This window comes from Oryzias melastigma, linkage group LG5, assembly GCF_002922805.2.
Source record: "Oryzias melastigma strain HK-1 linkage group LG5, ASM292280v2, whole genome shotgun sequence".
NCBI lineage: Eukaryota > Metazoa > Chordata > Actinopteri > Beloniformes > Adrianichthyidae > Oryzias > Oryzias melastigma.
The window spans coordinates 34,982,310-35,005,018 of NC_050516.1; the positions used below are offsets into that span (position 1 = coordinate 34,982,310).

At 35.1% G+C, this 22,709-nt stretch overlaps 2 protein-coding genes across 4 annotated transcripts in view; both read left to right on the forward strand.

The window, feature by feature from the left end:
* bap1 (BRCA1 associated protein-1 (ubiquitin carboxy-terminal hydrolase)) overlaps positions 1-1,198 on the forward strand; it is a 12,311-nt gene extending 11,113 nt beyond the window's left edge. For both annotated transcript variants that reach the window (XM_024270897.2, XM_024270898.2), the window contains exon 17: positions 353-1,198. In XM_024270897.2, coding sequence (XP_024126665.1) covers positions 353-486 — 134 coding nt within the window. In that variant the 3' untranslated portion in view covers positions 487-1,198. The remainder of the gene's footprint in view (positions 1-352) is intronic.
* Positions 1,199-2,533: 1,335 nt separating this feature from the next.
* Positions 2,534-22,709, forward strand: part of bsnb (bassoon (presynaptic cytomatrix protein) b) — a 94,553-nt gene continuing 74,377 nt past the window's right edge. For both annotated transcript variants that reach the window (XM_024269353.2, XM_024269354.2), the window contains exons 1-2: positions 2,534-3,122; positions 12,873-13,254. In XM_024269353.2, coding sequence (XP_024125121.1) covers positions 2,944-3,122; positions 12,873-13,254 — 561 coding nt within the window. In that variant the 5' untranslated portion in view covers positions 2,534-2,943. The remainder of the gene's footprint in view (positions 3,123-12,872; positions 13,255-22,709) is intronic.

Here is a 22,709-nt window from a genome sequence, read left to right on the forward strand (position 1 = left end):
GAGCCACTATGTAGAGGTAAAAAGAGCCACAAGTGGCTCCAGAGCTGCAGGTTGCAGACCTCTGCTCTAGGCTAATGCTAAAACAATGTAATGGAGGAACAGCATTTTATTTTTTAACTCTCCAAGAGTGTGATATCTCTAATTGCTCATGGCAACTGATTCCATAGTTTAGGAGCCAACACAGCAAAGTCCCCTTGGAACTTAGGTTTGGTTCTGGGAGCCTGTAGCACTTCTTTATAAGTGTTATGTTTTTTAGCAAAACTAACTAAAAATTTGCTCAAACAAACTAACAAAATCTGCTTTCTTTTATATTTTCCTAACAACTTTACTAACCAATTTCCATGTCATTTAGGGATGTTAGCCAGCCTGGTGGAGCAGAACATTTCAGTGCGCCGACGTCAGGGAGTGAGTATCGGCCGCTTGCACAAACAGAGGAAGCCCGATCGAAGGAAACGCTCCCGACCTTACAAAGCCAAGCGTCAGTAAAGAATATCTGTTTTAGTAATCTGTAAACACCAATCAATCAACACAGGGGAATCAAGAATTTGCTGGACTCCTGACACTCATTCCTAGAGGCAGTATAGAGTCGTATTTTAGTCTTCTGCTTCTCAAAGTGGACCATGTGTTCCTTAATATAAACCTCGCTATTGTGCCATTGTTACTGTCATTTTGAAGAAGAGGCTTATCTTTAGGGGTGTTCCTTTCATGTTTTTAATGAACAATCTTCTCTTTGTTCTATTTTTTAATACAAATGTTATTTGTTGGAAAATGAACTTATTTAAATGTAACTTCTCTGTCTTCACTTGTTCAGTGCCAGTGAAGTGTTGAATGTTTATGACGAATAAAAATCCTCTGTTCATTGTCAGTCGCAGACTTTCAGTGCTGCTAATTCATCTTTTTTTTTTTTTTTAATATTACACAAAGTAGAAAACTTCAACCCAAGTCAAGAAGCCTCCTCATTTTTTTTCCTCTGGAATGTCTTTTAGAAAAAACTCTTTTCTCTTTGCTTTTTTGCATTCAGACATTTCAAACACATTTTTTCTACTCAAAAATGATCTCAAGGTAATATTGAGATGTGTGCAGTTGTGTGTCTTTGTATATATTTATCTGTTATTCGGCTCAATTGAACATTGTATTCTGTTGTGCTCCGTGTTTTATCAGTTCATTCAGCAATAAAGTCAAAGTGTACACTTTCAAATTGACTGTCTTATTTTTAAAGGTGCTGTGGGGTTGTTATATTCATCAATAAATAAGTGGGAACTGATTTAATGCTCATTTAAACCAAAAACTAACAAAAATAATTAGTTTAGAAGGTGTAGTGACAAACACTTCACACTAGGGGGAGAGGAAACTCAGACATCTTTATGTCTTGAAAGTAGAAATATTTTACATTTATCATTAGTGAAGCTAAGTTTTGGCAGCCTGAGTGTCAAACATCAGATTTTTACTATAATTTTCTTTTTGCAATTTTAACATATGTACCTTTTATTGCTAATTGAAGCTTGTCCACCTTATTTAATTGTTAAGATCACCTAATTCTTTGGATAAATAAATCAATTTCACAAATGTCGAATTCAGTTTTGTTTGTTTTATTTACAAAGACAGTAACACAAACAGCAGGAGTAGAAAATAATAATTTAAAAAAGCTACATTAAAGGCTCCTTTCCATGTGTGTAATTCCCTCATTATTCTTGTCATTAATATTAAAAAATGCGGGCGTTCTGATCAAAGTTTGTGTTTTTTTCGAGAAATGAGAAATTGTCTTTTATTCTGTATTAATGTCCATTTTACTTCTTTGTCTTTTTGTGTCTTCAGTCCTGAAGTTGCTTAAACTAATGGTCAGTAATAGGAAAACACAAGTAGCTTCGATCCACTGGAAAAAAAAATCGATGCTAAAAACAACAAAAAGATACACATTATTCAAACAATTAAATATTAATTTGACTATTTAAAAAAGATTGTTCAAGGCAATTCTTGAACAATTGAAAGTCATTGGAATATTGTATTGTTTTGTTTAGATTTGTATATGGTGAAATATTTGTGTTACCGGAAAAATACGTAAGGGGATAAGCTTAAATAAATAATAAATAATTTGCTTCTGCTTATACCCTTTTCAAACATGTATTTATTCAATTCGGTTTGCAACTTTTCTTTTATAAAAGGATATTGCAATGATTTATTATTTATTTTATATATATATATATATATATATATATATATATATATATATATATATATATATAGCAACAAGAATTTATACATCTATTAAATGCAAATTTTACTATGTGAAAAAGGGATAAAAAATACTAATGATGATAACAATTAGGTAAATAGATTTATTTGTCAATGTCTCAAGTACAATAAAATGATAACATTGAGAAAAAAAACGTATTTCTAAAATAATAAATAATAATAAAACTGCAGGTAAGTTAAACCTGGAAATTTAAACATTTTAAAATAAAAGAATTGTACTGAAACTGACGTTTAAAATAAAGTTGTTTTTTTTTTTAAAAAAGAGAGAAAAACAGGATAGACAATAGATGTTAAAATAAAAAAAATGGAAAAATAGGTGTTAAAATTGTTAAAAACCAGAGCTAAATAATAATAAAATAATATATATGAGAAAAATCCACTTTAATTCATATTATTATTATCACCCCCGGGGCAGAACAGCTTCAGGTTTGGCTAGCTTACATTTTCCCAGAAATGACCCTTGTGAACGCGCACGTACGAGCCACCCTCGTCACCACCCATAACGTCAGCGCGCTCCCGCAGCCTTCTCCCTCAGTGCGCGTGCTCCGTACAGGATGCTGAATTGTAGGTGATGATGGCGGAAGGGGAGCGACGCGGAGTTTCCTTTTGAGTTTTTTTTTTTTTTTTTTTGTTCCAGCTGTAGCTCCGTCCACAACACAGTTCGTCTCCGTCGAGACCCACTTCGAGGCGATGGGGAACGAGGCCAGCATGGAGGGGGAGGGACAGGCAGGGCAGCCCGGCCCCGCCGTTCCTGCAGCGGGGGCTCCGACTTCCATTTCAGCACCACCGGGCTCTGGACAGCTCATCAAGCCGAGCAACGGAGCGCCAGCCGGGGGAAGTGGAGCCGCTGCCGGGCCGGGGATTAACAGGTACACGCGAGCGCTCGGAGGCTTTTAAAGCGAACTGTGGAGCCGAATGAAGAAGACGAGGAGTGAAGCTACAGACGAGCGTTGATGTAAAACCACCCAACTGCGTGCAGACTTCAATCGCCTCTCAATTATTTATTTTAATACAAACCCAATCCAATACTCTTTTTAGACTTGTGTCTGTTTTTGTAGCAAACAGTATTTAAATATAAATTAAAAGTCATTTAAATTATAATTAAAATGGTCATTTTCGCCCATTTTCAGCATCATAAATGTATCAATTTAAATAATCCAGCGTCAGTGTTTTGTAATGGATCTCTGAAATTTTGACGTCCTCATAGCTTAAGGTGATAAATAAATTAAATGATGCGCATCTCACGTAGAGGGCTTCAGTCGGTTGAATTACAGGTTTCTTTGACACGATGGGGCAGTAAATACAGGGTAATTGTGAAAAACACACCTCACTCTCCATGCCGTCTGTAATGCTGGTGACTACAACGCTCCCATCAATGTCTCCAACGTCATTGAGGGCACAGACCAAAACAGATGCAGATCAGAGGAATCAGCATTCATTCAATCATTCCTATCAGTGCAGATATACAGGAAAGGGTTTTTTTTTCCTTCTGGGAAATTGGTGTTGCATTACTTCAAAAGAAATGCAGACTCTTAAGCAGAGGCTCTGCAATCTCACATGACAGAATTCCTCTTGTTTCTAATTTAAACCCAGTTGTCTTCGAAGACAATAGAGTCTGATCAAGCCGCTTTTAGATCACAAGTGTTATCACTCTGTCGGCGTGCCAGGGTGTCTTTTCTGTGTGCTGTGTGGCAGGGATTACCCTCCTAACAAGATCTGATATTGCCTTGATTACACAGTTCAACAGTTGTAGACCTGTGAGTGTGCACAAATAGACACACATCTGGAATTTGTTAGCATCCCCTCTCTTAGTGCATGCTAAGCAGACACGTATGTGTGCTGTGAGTGTTTTTCCATTCTGTAGTAGAGCCGATTCTTGCTTTTCATTCATAAACTGCCTCTTGTTTCCCTCATTGCCTAAAAGGTAAAGGCGATTCTCGGTATATTGAAGCATTCGTAATGCAGCCTTCGTTGTCTGAGGAGTCATAGCTCTAATGCCATGTTATGATGCTTTTATGTATTGATTTCTTTTTGGTATCTGATAAAGGGATGGCAAGCCCTGGAAGAAGACAGAGTCATTAGGAGAAATGGACAAAGAGAAAGCATCACATGATCAGAATTAAATGGCTTCCTGAAGATCACGCATTGTGCTTAGGTTTATGCTTTTACACAGAATTTGTCAGACTTGTTGAAGCAGTGAGACAATAGCTGCTTAATATAACTGTGGGATTTTTATTAATTGACCCTTTAAAATGAGTAACAGGTTAAGTAAAACTTGTTAGACAAAATACAATTTCTAACTAGATTTATAGCATTATCTGTGATAATCCAAGTGTGAATGCTGTAAGCTGAATGTGGCCGCTGAAGATGCTAGAGCGGATAGCTAAGAATGCAAGGACTGATGGGTAAAAATGTTCAAGCTAACATAACAGCTGAAAACGCGGAATCTGAAAGCTTGCCAAAATATTAACGGAATGCCAAATTAGTTTAAAAAAAAAATGCTAAAACAGGTAGGAAAGTGCTAAAATATTGGCTCAACTTCAAATTTGCCTATAGAAATAATAAAAAGTCTAATTCTAACCACTCTACGTCCTAGAAAACGACAGATTTTCAGATGTTGGTTGTGTCTGAATTTCCCCCTAATCACTACATAGTGGACTATATAGTGCGTTCACCATTTTCTAGTGCTGTCCAAATCTACTAATTTCAAACTCGAGTGCACTAGAAATTTCCCAGAAGTCTTTGCGAAAAACTAGCATGTATCGATGCTCACTAAATTAGCAAATATAGACCACAATGCATTGCGGTCGAACAATTTCAAAGGTGTTTAAAAGTAATTTTTGTATAAACCATCCACATTTTCACCATCAGAACACAGTGGAGTCATAAATAAACGAGAAATATTTGTATTGATTCAATTTTGACTTGGTGAAATCGGTGACTTCATATCCAGCGTTTAGAAAAACGAAGAAAAATAGTGAGCATCATGTCCGAATTACCTTTAAAATCCAGGGCGCTATATAGTTTTTTAGTAGTTAGGGGTTATTGAGGGAATTCAGACACAACTATTGTCTAAAAACAACATAATCATAATTAAAAGACCACCAGGAACACTTTTATAATAGATCAAACGAAAATCGGAGTGTTAATTATGCACATGTTCCCCTTTTACTTCTATATTCAATCAGCGTGTCTCTAACCAAACTAAACATTGAATCTACCTCATTTCAGGTCTCAAATCCAGGTTAGCATACTGTCCATACATCAGGGGACCAACTACATGAGGTCTATCTTTTTAGTGGGACTGTTTCTCAAAAGCTGTCGTCTGCGAGGCCTCTTTGTCCTGTTCTTTTAGCCTCTTCTGTCCAAATCACGCTGTGTGGGTGTGGCACGCTGCTCTGCAAGTCAGAAGCTCTTAATCTCAGAGACCAGCGTTTCCATTAGAGGCCGGACAATGTTGGTAACCATTTCTTTGTCAGTGATTTAGGTCAAACTCAAATGGACAATGATCACACAACCGAGGTTTCCCAAGAGAACACGGCCTCAAAGCATCAACCGAGTAATACACTTTTCCCATCGATTAAGCTCTTTCTTTTGTGTTGTTTCAGAACTACAGCAATAATGAGTATTACCTTCTTCAAAACGGGAATATTAACCAGTAAACTTTGATTGGTTTGAACCCAGAATGATATACAGCTAATAAACCAACAAACTGCTATGCTTTTGTTCAGGCAGTATGTTATCATTAGTAATTTACAGCCAACAATGAATTCACTGTAGTCTTTGTAGGGTGAGATCAGTCTTAAACCTCAATCTCCAAATGCTTTTCTCATAGTTTAAGGCTATTGTGACTCTCCTGCTCCTTTCCGGAGGTTCTCCGGCACAAAAAACTCAATCACACTTTAAGAGATTTCATCAATCTTGGTATCAAAACATTCGGCTTTTTTAGGACATTACTGCTTGTATTTTTGGTATTTATAAGCTTAATAGTTTTTGAAATATTGAGCAAAATATGCCCCATAGGAAGTGAATAAGAATGTCTTCAAATTTAGACATTTTAAGTAGATTAGCAACAAACCTTTAAATATATTCATGGGCTATGTTTTCGTTTTTTATAGTAATTTTCAAAAACATTTGAAGTTTAGCTAATATTTTAGTAATATGCTAACGTTTTTGGCTAATTTTAAATCTACTGGGGGTTTTTTATAGCCTAATTTAGAGTTTAGCTTGTTTATTAGCAACATGCTAACGTTTTTCACTAATTTAGTTTACTGAGCAATTTTAGGCTATTTTTGAGTTTAGCTAGTGTTTAAGCAATATGCTAGCTTTTTTGGCTAATTCGGCATCTACTGAGGTTTTTGGGGGCTAATTTGGAGCTCAGGTAATATTTTAGCAACATGCTAACGTTTTTGGCTAATTTGTTATATACTGAGGTTCTTTAGGCTAATTTAGATTCTTTTTTTTAGCAACAGGCTAACATTTTTTTGACTGATTTAATTTATTGAGGAATTTTAGGCCTTTTTTTGGCTCTTTTGACAATCTACTGATGTATTTTATGCTAATTTGGAGTTTAGTTCATATTTTAGCGACATGAAGATGTTTTGGGCTAATTTGTTATCTACTGAGGTTTTTATGGGCTAATTAAGAGTTTAGCTTCCATTTTAGCAACAGGCTAACATTTTGACAAATTTAGTTCACTGAAGAATTTAAGGCTTTTTTTTATTTAGCTAGTATTTATGCTAGTTTTTTTTTGGCTAATTTGGTGTTTAGCTCATATTTAAGCAAGACACAACATTTTTTTTTAGAAATTGGCATATATTGCAGATTTTTAATCAATTTTACTACCGAAATTCAGGTGAACTTCACTGCTCTTTCATAGTTCTTTAACAAGATTTCCAGTCTTTCAGAAAATGTAACATTGCGTCACCATTTTCAGCAAAAAAGCTTCAGCATCTTTAGCGACTACTTAGAGCAAAAAGTATTCACACTTATTGCAGGTAATACAACTTTTCTAGTTACAAATAATGTTGCTTCAAACAAGACGTGAGTTACAAGGTGACAGATTTACAGAGATGGAAGTAATTTTTCTTTCTTTCATTTACATGTACCATTTTTTTGTTGCTTGTTATTCCTTTATGTACACACACAGTGGATAAGATCCCTTGACTGAAGGCTCTCGTTGAAGCCAGCATCGTTCTTAACTTTATATCTGCAGACTGAAGCTCTCTGGTCTGAAAGATATGATGCGTTTTAGACAACCTTTGATTTCCTGCCACTCACCACATTTCGACAGTCACAACATAAATCGTACTCACAGATCTGCACTCTGTGTGTAACTGTATATGGTCTATAGGTACAATATAATACTAATCCAATGACGGCTTCCACATTGTCTTTTTTGCAAACTTTCTCCATAATTTTTAAATGCTTAAACCTGTCTGGTTGTAAATGATTAGTTTGCCTTCAAATGACCTTTACATGGGTATATATTTATCACTGGCTTGTTTTCTATCCGTGACAACGATACGTGACAGATTTAGTTTCATCTTGTCTTCTGGCCTGGTCGTATCGGCTATGTAAATGTATTAGAAATACTCTTGAGTGGATGCCTTATCAGTTCTGACAAAACAATCCTAAATGTGTGCCACGGTTTGCTTGTTCATTTTAGTTTTCACTTTGTCTTAAATTGCATGTCCAAAAGACAACATGAAACCCCTCTAGCGTTATTATTTATAAATTGGAGTGTATTTCCCTCTGGAATAATATTTTTTTTTTCCTGATGTGACTCTTCCAGAAAGGCTGCAAAGCTACAACCCAAGTTGTCTAAGTTGTTTTAATATATATTCACAACCTTGCCTTTAGACGGCGTATTATTTTACATTTTTACACAGAACTTCTACATTAAACATATACAACATTTATAGCGTTTTTTGAATATCACTACCGTGTGCACTGTTTCACTTGAAGTCCTTAAAGTGAATAACTGAAGGAGAAAAAGAACAAAATCCCATTGAAAGGATGCAGATGCTGCTCCTTATGTCAATGTGATTCAGAGCTATGCTATAAGTCAGCAAAATCTCCTCTTTGCTTTGATTTTCGTGGATTTAAAAAACATTTCCTGGATCTGGTAACACAGGGCAGAACATGAAACCCTTCTTAAAATATAAAAAAAGATGCATCTTTAAATCAGCACAGCTGCCCTGATCAGTTTAAGACACACAAACTGTGTAGTGACCTCTGACACTGTCACAGTGTGTCAGACTCCTCATTGTTTGATTGTTCCCATTTCAATGGGTCTTTACTTTTGGTTTAGTATTTGTGAAGTTTGTCGTAGAATAACAAATGATTGCTTCAATATTCACAGTGTGCGAAGCTAATTAGAATATTTTCTGACAGTGGGATAGTTTTACACATTTTTTTTTTTGGTTTTGGATTCCAGCTGACAGACGGATATGAATTTATGGTCCGTGAGCTACCGTTTGCCTATGCGTGAAACGTCTTTTGAAAAAGGTGTTTTGCTCTCTTCGGGGTCCAGTTGACTCCAACCACATATTGATATGTGATTTCTTCCATGACAAAGGTGGACAGGATTTTATGTCTGTCATGGACATTAGTGAAACTCAAAAATCAAAGATAAAAAAAAGTTCAGCGCACTGTCTTGGGGGGTCCAGATGACCCCACTTTTAATGTAAACAAACTAAGGAGAGCGGAAGGGTTACGTTTATTCCCCTCAAATACTAACGCCTGAGGGTTTACATAAAGACAGAGTCTCAGGAGTGTGTGCTGAATGTTGTTGCTATTTAAATGGTTGGTGCTTTGCATAACCTCGCTGTGTCTTGTCAAGACAACATATATATGCAAATTAGACTTAAGAAATAGGCTGTGTAATACGTAATTGGGGAATTGTTAAAATAATAGCTATAATGGTGCACATGTAGTGATGGGATTTGTAGTCTGTCTCGTGAAACAATAAACAACACAGCTGCTCTACAGTGATTGATGGATGCTCATACGTTCTTAAAATGCATCTTTGTCAAAACATCTGTCAAAGTTTGAACACAAATCAATTAAAAGGGAGCACAATTTTCTGTCAAATCCACTGACAACAATTCATTTCTGGAAGGTTTTTTTTCCTTTTACATGGACATTAGAAAATGAAAGGTTAATGAAGTTGCAAAAAAACATATAAACTGGTTTTTAACCTCTCAAGACCTAGCGTCTACATTACATTTATTTTATATTACCACAGTAGTTAGTTCTGTTTAATTGAGCAACTGTCAAGGAGAAATTACATGGGCTAATTTAGAGATTTTTTGAGTTTTTTATGAGAATTTTGAGTTTAGCTAATATGTTAGCATCATGCTAGCTGTTTTGGTAAAATGTAAACATTTTTAGAGTTCATTTGACAAATTTGGAATTTATCTAATATGTTAACATTATGCTAGCGTTTTGGTAAAAATTGGCATTTGGTAAATTTGGAGTTTAGCTATTATGTTAGCTTTATGCTAGCTGTTTTGGTAAAAATGAAAATGTTTCAAGTTCATTTAGCAAATTCTGAGTTTATCTAATATTTTGCATCAAGCTAGCTGTTTTGGTAACAATTTACAAATTTTAGAGTTAATTAAGCAAATTTGGAGTTTAGATAATATACAGTATTAGCATTGCTCTAGCTGTTTTGGTAAAAATGTAACATTTTTAGAGTTAATTTGACAAATTTAGAGTTTAGCTGATGCATTAGCATTATGCCAGCTGTTTTGGTAAAAATGACAATTTTTCAAGGTAATTAGGCAAATTTGAAATTTAGTTAATATGTTAGCACTGTGCTAACTGTTTTGGTAAAATTGACATTTTTCAAGTTCACTTGGCAAATTTAGAGCTTAGCTAATATGTTAATATTATGCTAGGTGTTTTGGTTAAAATTTACATTTTTCAAGTTATTCAGGTACATTTGGAGTTAAGCTAATATGTTAGAATCATGCTAGCTGTTTTGGTAAAAATAATTTTTTTTCAAGGTAATTAGGCAAATTTGAAATGTAATTAATATGTTAGCATTGTGCTAGCTGTTTTGGTAAAATTGACATTTTTCAAGTTAATTTGGCAAATTTAGAGCTTAGCTAATATGTTAACATTATGCTAGCTATTTTGGTTAAAAACTAAATTTTCAAATATTTAGGTATATTTTTAGGCTAATATGTTAGAATCATGCTAGCTGTTTTGGTAAAAAATAAAACATTTTTAGAGTTCATTAGGCAAATTTGGAGTTTTGCTAATATTTTAGCATTATGCTAGCTGTTTTGGTAAAAAATGTTTTTTTTTTCATCTTAATTTGGCAAATTTGGAATTTAGCCAATATGTTAGCATAATGCTAGCTTTTTAGACAAAACTAAACATTTTTCAATTTTTTTGCTTATATTTTAGAAAGCTTTCAGCTTCAACGTTTTTAGCTATCAGTTTCAGCATTTTCAGCTTTCAGCTCTAGCATCTTTGCGGCTACATTCCGCTTACAGCATTCACACTTGCATTATCGGTGGTAATTCAATATATATAATTATTATTTTTAAGTTAAGGTAAAAGCTGAAAAGTAAGGGAAATACAAATATTTCATCCTTTTTAATCAGGAGATTTGTAAACTTTAAGTAAAAGTACTTCATGTACAATTCAGGGGAATATCTGAAACTTTCTTAACCAAAAAATTTTATTTTTTTTATGGATTTGACCTTATGTTAAAAAAACCCTCTAAGATAGTACAAGTTAATATGTATCTTAAATCTCCAAATATCTCCATGTTTCCCAGCAGGCTCAGTATAAATCTGAGAACATGTCACTGTTTTGTGACAAGTAGAATTATGTAAACCCAAGGCAAGGAGTCATGAAGCTGTCATGCCGGGAGCAGGATGTTTCCTACTGAGCACCTCATTCTGTTACTTAAAATATGCACCTTCGGACTAAAGCCTCGGATACCTGTTTGCATGAAGCAGCATTGTTTTGGGATTTGATATTTTTTGCATTTCTGCCGTTGGCTTTCAGGAATTTTGTTGACCTGCTAACATGAAACAAGCTTTTTTTTTTCCACACTTGTCAAAACTATGATTTTATTCTTGTCAAAATTATGTTTTGACAAGAATAAAATCTTCCCAGATGGGTTCACAGTGGGAGACACATGTCTTCTTATTGAGATTTGACCATGTCAAAACATAACTACTGCCACTATTTAACATTAATCCATCTGCTATATATTATACTATTATATTTTTTAGTATTTCATCATTTTTGTTTTGAAAAGATAGATTCAGGGAAACTGCTGTATATGTTTTAGAAGAAGTAACAAGATTAGAATTGTTTTGACTGTATTTTAGTGTAACAAATTCCCTAAATTAGAATTAAAAAAATACTTCAAAAAGTTTTGTTTCAGCCTAAATCTAGAAAATTTACTATTATTGACTCATGATTGAAAGAAAAATAAAAGGAAATTTTCACAGAATTTGTAAGTAAATGAAAAAACTTCACTTAAGTCAGAAAAAACAATGTCTACCATTTTAATACAATTTTAAACAAGTCATTTGTTTCTCCATTAATCTCAAATTAAAATTGAGTTATTCCAAAACCTTTTTTATCTTATGTACATTTAGAAGTTCTTGATTATTGTTCTAAAATCTTTTAAGAAAACTTTAAAACAGCTTTCTCGATAAAAGCAAAGCTACATTTTCAATTTTATAGTATACATGTGAGTTCATCTACTGGAGTACTTTAAGTTACTATAACCATCTCAATGGTTAAACCTCCATTCTTCTCTTTATCCAGCCAACATGCTGCCAGACTTGAGACAAATGGGGGTGAAAACAAGTCTAAATTGAATAAAAGAGTAGTAGTAAGTGTAGGATACGATTTTCTGTGGAAACAAATATACTGTGTTGGATTGGACACATGGTGGTGTAGTGGTTAGCACTCTAGCCTCACAGTGAGAAGGTTCAAATCCTGGCAGTGTCCTTTCTGTGTGGAGTTGGTATGTTCTTGTGGTCGTGTGGTTTTTCTCCAGTTGTTTTATCTTCCTCTCACAGTCTGGAAACACGCTTCATAGGTTAGTTGGTGACTCTATTGTCCTTATGTGTGAATGTGAGTGACTGTGTGGTCCTGCAGTAGACCGGTGAACTGTCCAGGCTGTATTTGACCTTTTCCTGGCAGTAGCTGAGTTGGCTCCAAAATGTTATAAGGCATGACGTTTTTTTAAAGGGGCTATATCGGGAAAAATCAACTTTTTGAGCTTTTAAGTATATTATACTGCTTATTCCTCAATATAAACAACCCCAAATTGGTATTTCTGATTTCTGAGTAATCCTTTAAAAATCTGCGCTCTCAACAGCAGCCCCTCCCATACCCACGAAAACCAGTTAGTCCTCACGCGCTTACATCACAAGGTTGAGAACCGCCCCCTCCAGGAAGAGTCTGCTCGGCCCCCGACTAACACTTCCTCTGCTAAACTAACCATGATCACATAGCTTCTTGAGCCCCCCATCCCCAGCTCTAAAATGTATATTTGACCAATAGAAATATTAATTGATAATATTTCAAACTTGTGTCACAAATCTAACATAAACTTTCTTCATTCCTTGACCCCACAGACCACCATCAGACCCTAAACCAGGAGGTCAGAGCGGTCACGGGACGGGGGACAGGTTAGCCTCCCACGACGCGCCCCAGCATGCAGCGTCTCCAGGAGCTCAGGGCGAAGGCCACGCCGCCAGGAGGAATCTCCAGGTGGATTTGGGGAGCAGCAGGACTGGGAGATCCCCTTCTGTGTCCCCGGACCGCGGCAATGCCCCCACCTCCCCATACTCTGTGCCTCAAATCGCTCCCATGCCCAGCAGTAAGCTGTGCCCCGTCTGCAAAACCACCGACCTGATGGCAGCTGGAGATGACAAGCTGAACTTCAACACCTGCACGCAGTGCCGCTCCATGGTGTGCAACCAGTGTGGCTTTAACCCCAACCCTCACCTCACAGAGGTAAGGCGGCTTTCTCCTTTGGTTTCTGCCAACAATACATAAAATAATTATAATTTTTAGCTTTTACTTGATTCTAAATACTAGCGACAATCAATCAATATGATGCAAAATTGTGAAAATGTGATGGAATAAATGTAATCTACAGGCTCCTGCTGGATTCTTTTGTTTTGCATGTTGGGCTCCTTTTTATTTAAAGCTTGTTCTGGATATTACAACACCTTATTACCGTTCAGTTTATTGAGAAATATTATGACGGATGATTCATAGATCATCATTTATAGAGTGGCAGTAGCTCAGGTGGTTGAGCGGGTTGACCGGTGATCGAAGATTCGGCGGTTCGAACAAGCTCTCCCCAGTCAACTGCTGTTGTGTCCTTGGGGTGAACACTTCCCCCTCTCTGCCTCCAGTGTGGCTCCACTGGGGTGTGAATGTGTGTGAATGTCCCGGTGATGGTCAGAGGGGCCGTAGGTGCGTACTGGACAGCTGTGGCTACACCAAGAATGAATGAGGAGTAAATAATGGATATGCATTGTTGGGACTTTGAGCATCAGGAAAATACAGAAAAAAATCAAATTTAATTCTATTACTGTTGATGTCCTGATCCGGTCACGTGATCGGAAATCTGCCCTGATCACGTAGTTTCAGACTCAATCGGTACTGGATGTAGTCTCGCTATCAGGATAAAATATTTATTTATTTTTTTGTTATTTTGATCAGTGCTGTGTATTTCAAGCTAGTTATTTCACATAAATAGTCTAGCAAAAAATTGCAAATCATGAAGGGATTACAACATTTTGCTACCGTAAAGTGCATCAGAATATGGCCACAGTTTGAGAAATAAAATTTAGTAAAGTTGATATTCACAGACGCAGACTTCAGTTATACTCATTTTTTTAAAGTGTTTTATAAAAGTATTGCATCAGGAATTGGTATCAAAATCAAAAGATCGGGGACAAAAAAATTCTGATTGGGCCATCCCTAGTTGTGTGAAATTTTATAAAGCATTCATACTTAGGTGATTCTCCTTTGACACTCAATCACTCTTTCAGCGATTTAAGAGATCCTGGTATCAAGACGTTCAGCTCATTCAGGAAATTGCTGCTTGTATTTTTGGTATTAAAAAAATATAGAAAAATGTACCCCATAGGAAATCAATGAGAAATTGCTGAAATCCTTCAAAAACTTTGTGCACTTTGAAACTTATGAACTTCCCCATACTTTCAGCTAGAGACCCCATTCAAACTTCAAAACTACCATAACTACTTCAACTACTAGCTTTTTAAGGGCATTGTGGCATTTAGCTTTTATTTTACATGCTAGAAATTTCGGCTACTTTTGACATTTTTCCAGTTTTCTTTGGCAAATTTGGAGTTTAGCTAATATGTTAGCATTATGCTAGCTGTTTTGGTAAAATCTGATTTTTTTTCAAGTTCATTGGGCACATTTGGAGTTCAGCTAATATGTTAGCATTATGCTAGCTGTTTTGGTAAAAACTGGTTTTATTCAACTAATAGGCAATTTTAGAGTTAGCTCATGTTAGCATTATGGTAGCTTTTTTGACAAAATTAGAATTTTTTTTAAATAAATTAGCATTTAACTAATATGCTAAAGCTTATTAACTAAATGCTTAAGCTTTCAGTTTTAGCCTTTTAAGCTATGAGTTTAAGCATTTTCAGCTAACAGCTGTAGCATCTTTAGCAGCTGCATTCAGCTTATAACATTTACACTTGAATTATCGCTGGTAGTGCTTTATATCTAGGTATTATTGAGTTAAGGTAAAAGCTGAAAAGTGAGGGAAATACAAAGCTTTCCTCCTTTATAATTAGAAGAATTTGTAAATTTTAAGATAAAGTACTTAATGCACAGTTCAGGGTAAAATCTGAAACTTAGCAAAAGAAACCCAAAAGTTCATTTTTACGTGTTGTACTCTGCTCTGTCTGTTAAACACTAATAAGTGAACATTTAAATAGAGCTTAGGGCAAAACACACTTTGAAGCACTTTTAAAAACAACAAATTATCACATTAACAGTAACACAGTAGCTTAAAAAAGTAGCTTAAAACGCTGCTGCTTCATTCCTACAATAAATTACTCCTGATTCAAACAGGGTTATGCCTCAATGTTGCTGTGAGTCAAGTCTAACTGTGTCATCTGCCACAAAGTTTCACATCAACTTCAGTGACTCACATTAGCAACTGCAGCGATGTAATTTCCGTTTAACAGGCCTATAGACCTTCTGAGCAACTATAGTTTCTAAGAATATCTGGCAATAGAAAGCAAATCTGTCATATTTTTTTTTAGAAATAACCATGTCTAAGTAGCTGTAGTGGGGATTACTTGATGTCAGCATTTGCATTTAGTTTCTCTGTAGAATATGTCAGATGGTGGGAAAAAAAAGAACAGGTGGGAAATTGCAGCATGAGAAGGAAATGTGAGGACCACAGCGGAGACAGAATAGATCAGGAGAAAGCGGCAGTAAAGAGAACAGTGGAGGTGGGTACTTTTTTCCTCAGCCTTCATGTGCTTGTCAGACGCCGACATGGAGAGACAAGGAGGGGAAAAGGCGCAGCCCCTGGAGACCTGACGATGTACCCCAATAACCTACTTAACATGGATCGGGCTTCAGCCTGACTGCGGCAGATCTCAGAAAGCCTTATCGCTCATCACTCACTCACTGCTGAAATTGATTAAGGCCACGCTGTTGCCAGTCTAGGTGATGACAACAGTTTGGATGATTGGAAGTGTGATGAGGGTGAGTGGCGAGCAGCCATGTCCAGGCATGTGTGATCAAATCCTAAACTGGTAAATAGATGCTTGAAGATAGAAGGTAGAACACGAGGAGAAGAATTTAGGATTTCAGTAAATGAAGGAAAATATTGTAGCAGCAATGGTTTATATCACATTTTACTAGTGAACTACCTGATGATCATCTTTAAAGTCCTTCAACAATATTTCATCTGTTGTAAAAGTGTTCTCAGTGGTTTTTAATTTATTATCAAGCAGTTTTTAGCCAAATTAAAAACCAGTGTGGCCTATAAAAGCATATTTTCTGAAATGCTGCAGTTGTTCATCAGAAATTCCCTCACCAAAAATAAGAATATTTCAAAATGATATTTTAAAGCAACTCAATCGCAAAAGGAGCCATAATTCAAAACACACCTTAAGTCGCGGGCCGAACAGGATAAACATTTATTAAAAACTCTGAAATGAAATTTTAACTCGTTAAAACCGTAACGTTTTAACATAGTTATGTACTAGATATATAGTATTACCTGCGATAATGCTAGTGTGAATGCTGTAAGCTGAATTTGGCTGCTGAAGATGCTAGTGCTGATTGCTAAAAATGCTAAAGCTGCATAGCCTGCTAAAATATTAGCTAAATGCCAAATTAGCCTAAGAACTAAGCTTAGCTAAATCAGCTAGCATGTAGCTGAAAAATAGCTAAACTTCAAAATATCCTAAAAACTGAAAAGCCTAAATTAGCCAAAACAGCTAGCATGTAAATATTAGCCTAACTCCAAAACAACCTTAAAAAAACGTAAAAGATGAAGTTTAATTTAGCAAAGACAGCTAGCATGTAGCTGAAATATTAGCTAATCTCCAAAATAGCCTAAAAAAATCTTAGTAAATGCCAAAAAGCTAGCAGAATGCCAACTTTTAAAACTTTAAAACTGTAACTTTTTAACATAATTATGAATAATAAAAAGGCATGAATATTATTCCAGAATAAATCAACTTAAACCTTAAATAACTTTCAATTTTTATCCTCGATAAAAGTATATTTTGTCAAAATTATCAATTAGAAATGAGTGCAAGATAACATCGGGGCTTGACTTTGTCATGTGTTTTAAAAGTATACTTAAATGAATAGTATATTTCCCGTAGTGTACCAAGTATTCCTTAAAAGTATATTGTACATTTACTAACAAGTAAATTTGGGACTAAATTGGGCCACTTTTAGTTTAAAAAATATACTTAGAAGTATATACTTTCTAGTATAGTATTAGTTTGCTAGCAATTAGGTTTATGAAAGTACACTTTGAAGTATATCTAATGTAGCTTTTAAGGTTTCCTTTTAGTTTACAAGTACTGATTTGTGTATTATTTTTTTTTAATATACTAGAGATATCCCAAGAATAAATCTACAACACTTTTCATGCTGTGTAAGAAAATGTGACAAATACAGGCAAATGTAGTCAGACTTGTAGTATAATTCTAATCCAAAAACAGAACTCCACTATGCATAAAGTCAAGCTTAAAGAAAAGTTTTTATTTCGGGATGTGCAGCTGTGAATATGTGCTTTTATTTTCCAGGAGATCATCTTCTGTGAAAGGTCATTTCAGAACTGAACGAATGTTTCTTTGTTTTTGAGGGGAAAAGTGCTAAACAGGCATTTGATCAAAGAGGACTTTCAGGGAAAAGTGGAGGCTAGCTGTTCTTAAGATGAACTTGAAACAACAGAGAGCAAAAGCACAAAGAAATATGGATGAAATTACCACAGACACTCCCCAGACACTGTGCTCCCACCATCATACAGGAGAACATCTGCTTTATAATTGGTCCAATTTCTATTTATAGAGCCTACCCTCTTTCTGTCTGCAGCAGAGACTCACTCCTGAGAAGCCACAGCTGAAAGAGAGAGCTGTGGGAAAAAAGGAAATGACAGCAGGAGAGGAGACGAACGCATCATTAAAAACTAACCATTAAACCAGCGTTCACACATACATTTCTAAATGGTCTGCAATTATTTCTCTGCCGACACAGATGAAAATGAATTCAGAAAATAAAGTGCAAAACAGATAAAAAGTAGCTCGGTATTGAATTGAAAACATGCAGCATGATGCAACTCTTCAAAAGGGAAAGCGGTGGCTTCACTGAAGCGCTCTGCAGATGTGCCTAAGAGACAAGAACATTTTCACTTTCTCTATTTTTTAATAAAGTCTTGGAAATGTTGTCTCCTCTTTTGTTTGAATCAGAAGTCCAACAGCTTAGAAAATGCTCCTACACAAAAGCTCTATGTTTATCCCCTCCTCTGTTGTATCAAGTGGGTGGTAAAAAAATCTGAATTCTCCTAAAAAAATAACAACAAACAAATCGTTGAATACATAGAAGTACAAACCATTTATTTATTGTATTACTGAATTAATTATATGATCAAGAAAACACAACTTAGGAACCGTTGTATAGTTAAAAGTTAAAACTGTAAATTTTTTAACATAATTATGAGCTAGATATATGGCATTACCTGCAATAATGCTAGTGTGAATAATGTAATGAATAATGAATTTGGCCGCTGAAAATGCTGAAATAGCTGAAAACACTGAAGCTGATAGCTAGCTAAACTTCAAAATAGCTTAAACATTTGAAAATTGTCTAACTTAAGTTAGCCAAAACAGCTAGTGTGTAAATATTAGCCTAACTCCAAAACAGCCTAAAAATTCTTTATAAATGCCAAAATAGTCCAAAAAGCTAGCAGAATGCTCATTTTTAAAACTTCAAAACCTTAACTCTTTAACGTAATTATGAATAATAAAAGGCAGGAATATATTATTCCAGCATAAATCAACTTAAACCTTAAATAATTTTCAATATTTTACTTTTCATAAAAAAATATATTTAGTCAAAACCATACAAGTTAGAAATGAGCACCAGATAATATCTGGCCATTAATAACAAAAAAATAAAATTATCTGGATATGATCATGTATTACCTTTGGAACTCTAAAAAACAAAATATTTATTAAACATTCGTTATTTTTGTGAGTTTTTTTCATACCTGGAAGTAAAAGGACGCTATTCCTCAGGCTCCTCCTACTGTTGCGTGTTGGTGCCGCCCATTTCATGATGTCATCCTAGAGCCAGCAGTGTGTCTTCGTTTCTCTTGACTTGTCTTTGTATCAAATAAGGAACACAACTTTCCAGTAGTCTTCCACAAATGTTGCGAGTTGTCTGATACTTCTTGTGCATTTGGGCTAGCTGTTCATCAGTTTTTCACTACGGGACCCTGACAACTCTCTTCTTTGATGCTCCCATACTCGTGATTGGCCTCTGCCTGTCCGACCCGGATTTAGCTTTGTGGACCTTGTCTGAACTAATAAACCTGCTGCAGGTGGAAGCAGCTGTCTATTTTTTTGGTAAATATGACTTCACCAAGTTCATGACTAAACATCTAATAAACAAGAACATTTTAAGAAGACTATTTATGAATCCACTGTGTTCTAATGATGAAAACTTGGATGGTTTATTAAAAAGTAAATTAATTTTTTTTACGATAGTCGTTCAAACACATTGCATTGAGGACTATATTCACCAATCTAGTCAGCACCGATTTTCACTTCTGGAAAATTTCTAGGGCTCTCAATTTTGGAATTGTAGATTCAAACAACTACAAAGATCAAACAAACTCGCCAAATAGTGAGTAGTTGAGGAATTCGGACACAGTTTAGGTTTCTTGCTCCAAACCTGGACCACCGTTTTGGATTACATCATTGGATTTCTCCAGTGAAAGCTGCCATCCTCCCTAAACTTTGGCAGCAGGTCATGTTTGGTTCAGCTGAAGTTACTATCGTTAATCCCCCCTAAGATCCCCACTCTGACATTGTTTTATCTCCGTGCTGATTCACCGTTTCTGTACGTTACAGTGTTGCCCGCCTGCATTTGTCAGTTCCGTTGCCATGGTCACTTTCCTCCACCTAATACACAAAGACAGCAGTCTGTAAAGTCCTCCATCATTGTGCAGCTTTTCCCGATCTTGAAGTCTCTGAACATCCTGCCCTTGAGTCGTGTCTTGGGTTCTCCATCTGTTCTTTCTGCAGTGTTGATGTTTGTTGGAGTCTGTTCTAGCAAACACAGGATAAAAGATCTTTTCCAAGGTTCTGCACAAGCTGTCCAACATTTCAGTTCTTGTTCCAGCAAAACATTTTCACCAGCTCTCAAATGTTTTAAAGTTTCTGACTCTTTTACATTGCCCCATGTTTCTTTTCGGCTGTATTGAGTTGGTTGATTTTCTATCATTAATCTGATAAGAAATAGTTTTTTTGATGTAGTCCAAGACTTTGTGGGAGTTTTAAAGACCTCTCCACTGGTGGAAGCTACTAAATGTTTTTGCTATGGAGGCTGCTCTCCGTCTGGAGCTGGGTTTGTTTGGTGTCAAATGTCAAAGCAACATTTACATAAATCCCAAGAGTTTGCTCGAATCCCGAGGTTTTCATGCAGAAAGTGGCATTGTAACTGGATGAAAAATGGGCCTTGGCCAGGATCGTTGCTTTAACCCAGAAAATCCCTTTGCAGAGCAGCTATAGCTGCAGCACTAAAACTGTGGCTGTACTTTTGGTTGGGATATGTGATTATTTTTGGGGAATCCACATGGAGTTTCATTTTTTTTTTCATTATCATGGAAACAGTAATTAGTAAGATTCCCATGAGTAAAATGAGACTGTAGTTTTTTGAGTGTAAATGACACTGAAACTTAAATGAAAGATTGTTTTTGTATTTTTAAGTTGTTTTTTTCTATTTATTGATAATGGAAACCAGCTTGGTTCTTGTCTTTGACTGAAATCCCTAAAGCATACACGAAAGGCTAACATACTTTAAAAACTGTAGTGTAGACGATTATCTACACATCAAGGCTGTTTTACCTTATTGTAATTCTGTCCAGGTCCAGAACTGTACCAAACACTCAAACTAAAAGCTTGTTAATGCATTTTTTTAATAACATTGCAGGACTATGGGTCGATTTAAATCACAGAGACTTTTTCTGGAATTAAATATAATGACAAAAAAGGATAAGTGCATTATGAGATAAAGTCATACCACTTAATAATACTTTACATTTTTATAAGTTATTTAAGCAAGGAAATGTCTACTATTTTAGTCAAATTTAAGGAAATGTCAATACGAGGTGTATTTTTTTTTTTGTAGACTTTGACTATGTGATATTTTTTTGGACATTTTTTCTCCCAAATTTAAACTTTATTGGGGGGGATTATATCATCTCTAACTGTTTTAGATGTAAAGAATATTTTATCTATTGTAAATATTAGCTTTTTAAAATATATATTTTTTATTTTATATGTATTTTTTATTTTAAGAAATTTAAATAAAATATATAAAAATAAAATACATAAATAAAATAAAATAAAAAATAAAATGAAAAACAAAAAAATATACAAATGAATTAAATTAAAATATTAGTTTTATTCTAGCAAAAGTATTAATGCCTTCCAGGCTTGGTACAATTCGGATTTTTATTTAGATAAAACGTTTTGAGGTAAATGAGAAACCCTTTTATTTTGAAGTTGTTTATTTTGAAGAAACATAAACATTTCCATTAAGTGGCTTAATAATAAACTGAATAAAATATAAGTCAGCGGCCATATTAGTTTTCCTTTATTGTTCCAGCTTGTGGACGAGCATCCAGATATGATTGTACATGCAAAGAGTTAATCTAAATATACTTTTGTTGCAACTTAATAATGTCTAATCATTTTTCACGTGACTCACAATCTGATTGGAAACTTGATCATTAACTCCTTCATTTTTTTAAGAAGTTTTTTTAAGATGAAACCTGGAAATTCTGATCTGTCTGGAACTTGAAGTGGACTTACAAGTGGGTCAGGAATCCAGCTGAGATGCATACACTCGGATATTTGCATATACCAAAATACTTTGCAGCAAGAGCTGCCAGAAACTAAATCTAGGACAGGGTTAGTTTAATTACTACCCGATAACTCGCTGCATTTGAAGTTTTAGCTTATGCAAAGGAAGATTGTTTTCTGTAGTTTTGAAGTAACTATTTAAATATATATTTCAGCAATTAGGACTGTTTGATGTATAGTTTTTATGCGTCCAGATTAGATGATTAATATCTAGTTAAATGAAACATCTGTATAATATGTGTTATTATAAAAAATGTTTTTGTTTAATTTTACAACAGTTCATTTGAATCAGATTTTGTCAGAAATTAATAAAAGAAGTTTGTAGATCAGTTTCAGGATTTAAAAAAATTAAAACGATGATATTAATAAGTGAAAGACTTGAAGCTTGGTTCTAAATTGTTATTTATCTTGTTGCTTTAAAGACTAAACATGAATATAAAGTGGCAACATGACTGCAGCAATAATTTTGCACACTTGTTTATTTGATCTCACACAGTCACTGACCTGTTTTTTTAATTAAAAGTATTTTATTCTGCACTGTCTGCTTTTTCTTTAAAAACACTTAGTACGCCTCACACTGCCTAACACTCCACTGAGTGAGAAACATTTAACGAGCAGCTTGAACAAAGAAAACCCGACACTTTTTCCCTGAAAACAAGTGTTTCATCTGCTGACTTACCATCTTTGTTTTCCTCTGCACTCGTTAAGTCTCAATCCGATTGTTTCTGTGGGGTTATTTATAGAGGTGGTTATGTTTGAGGCAGAGATAGAAAGACCAACGAGCAGAAAGACGAGAAA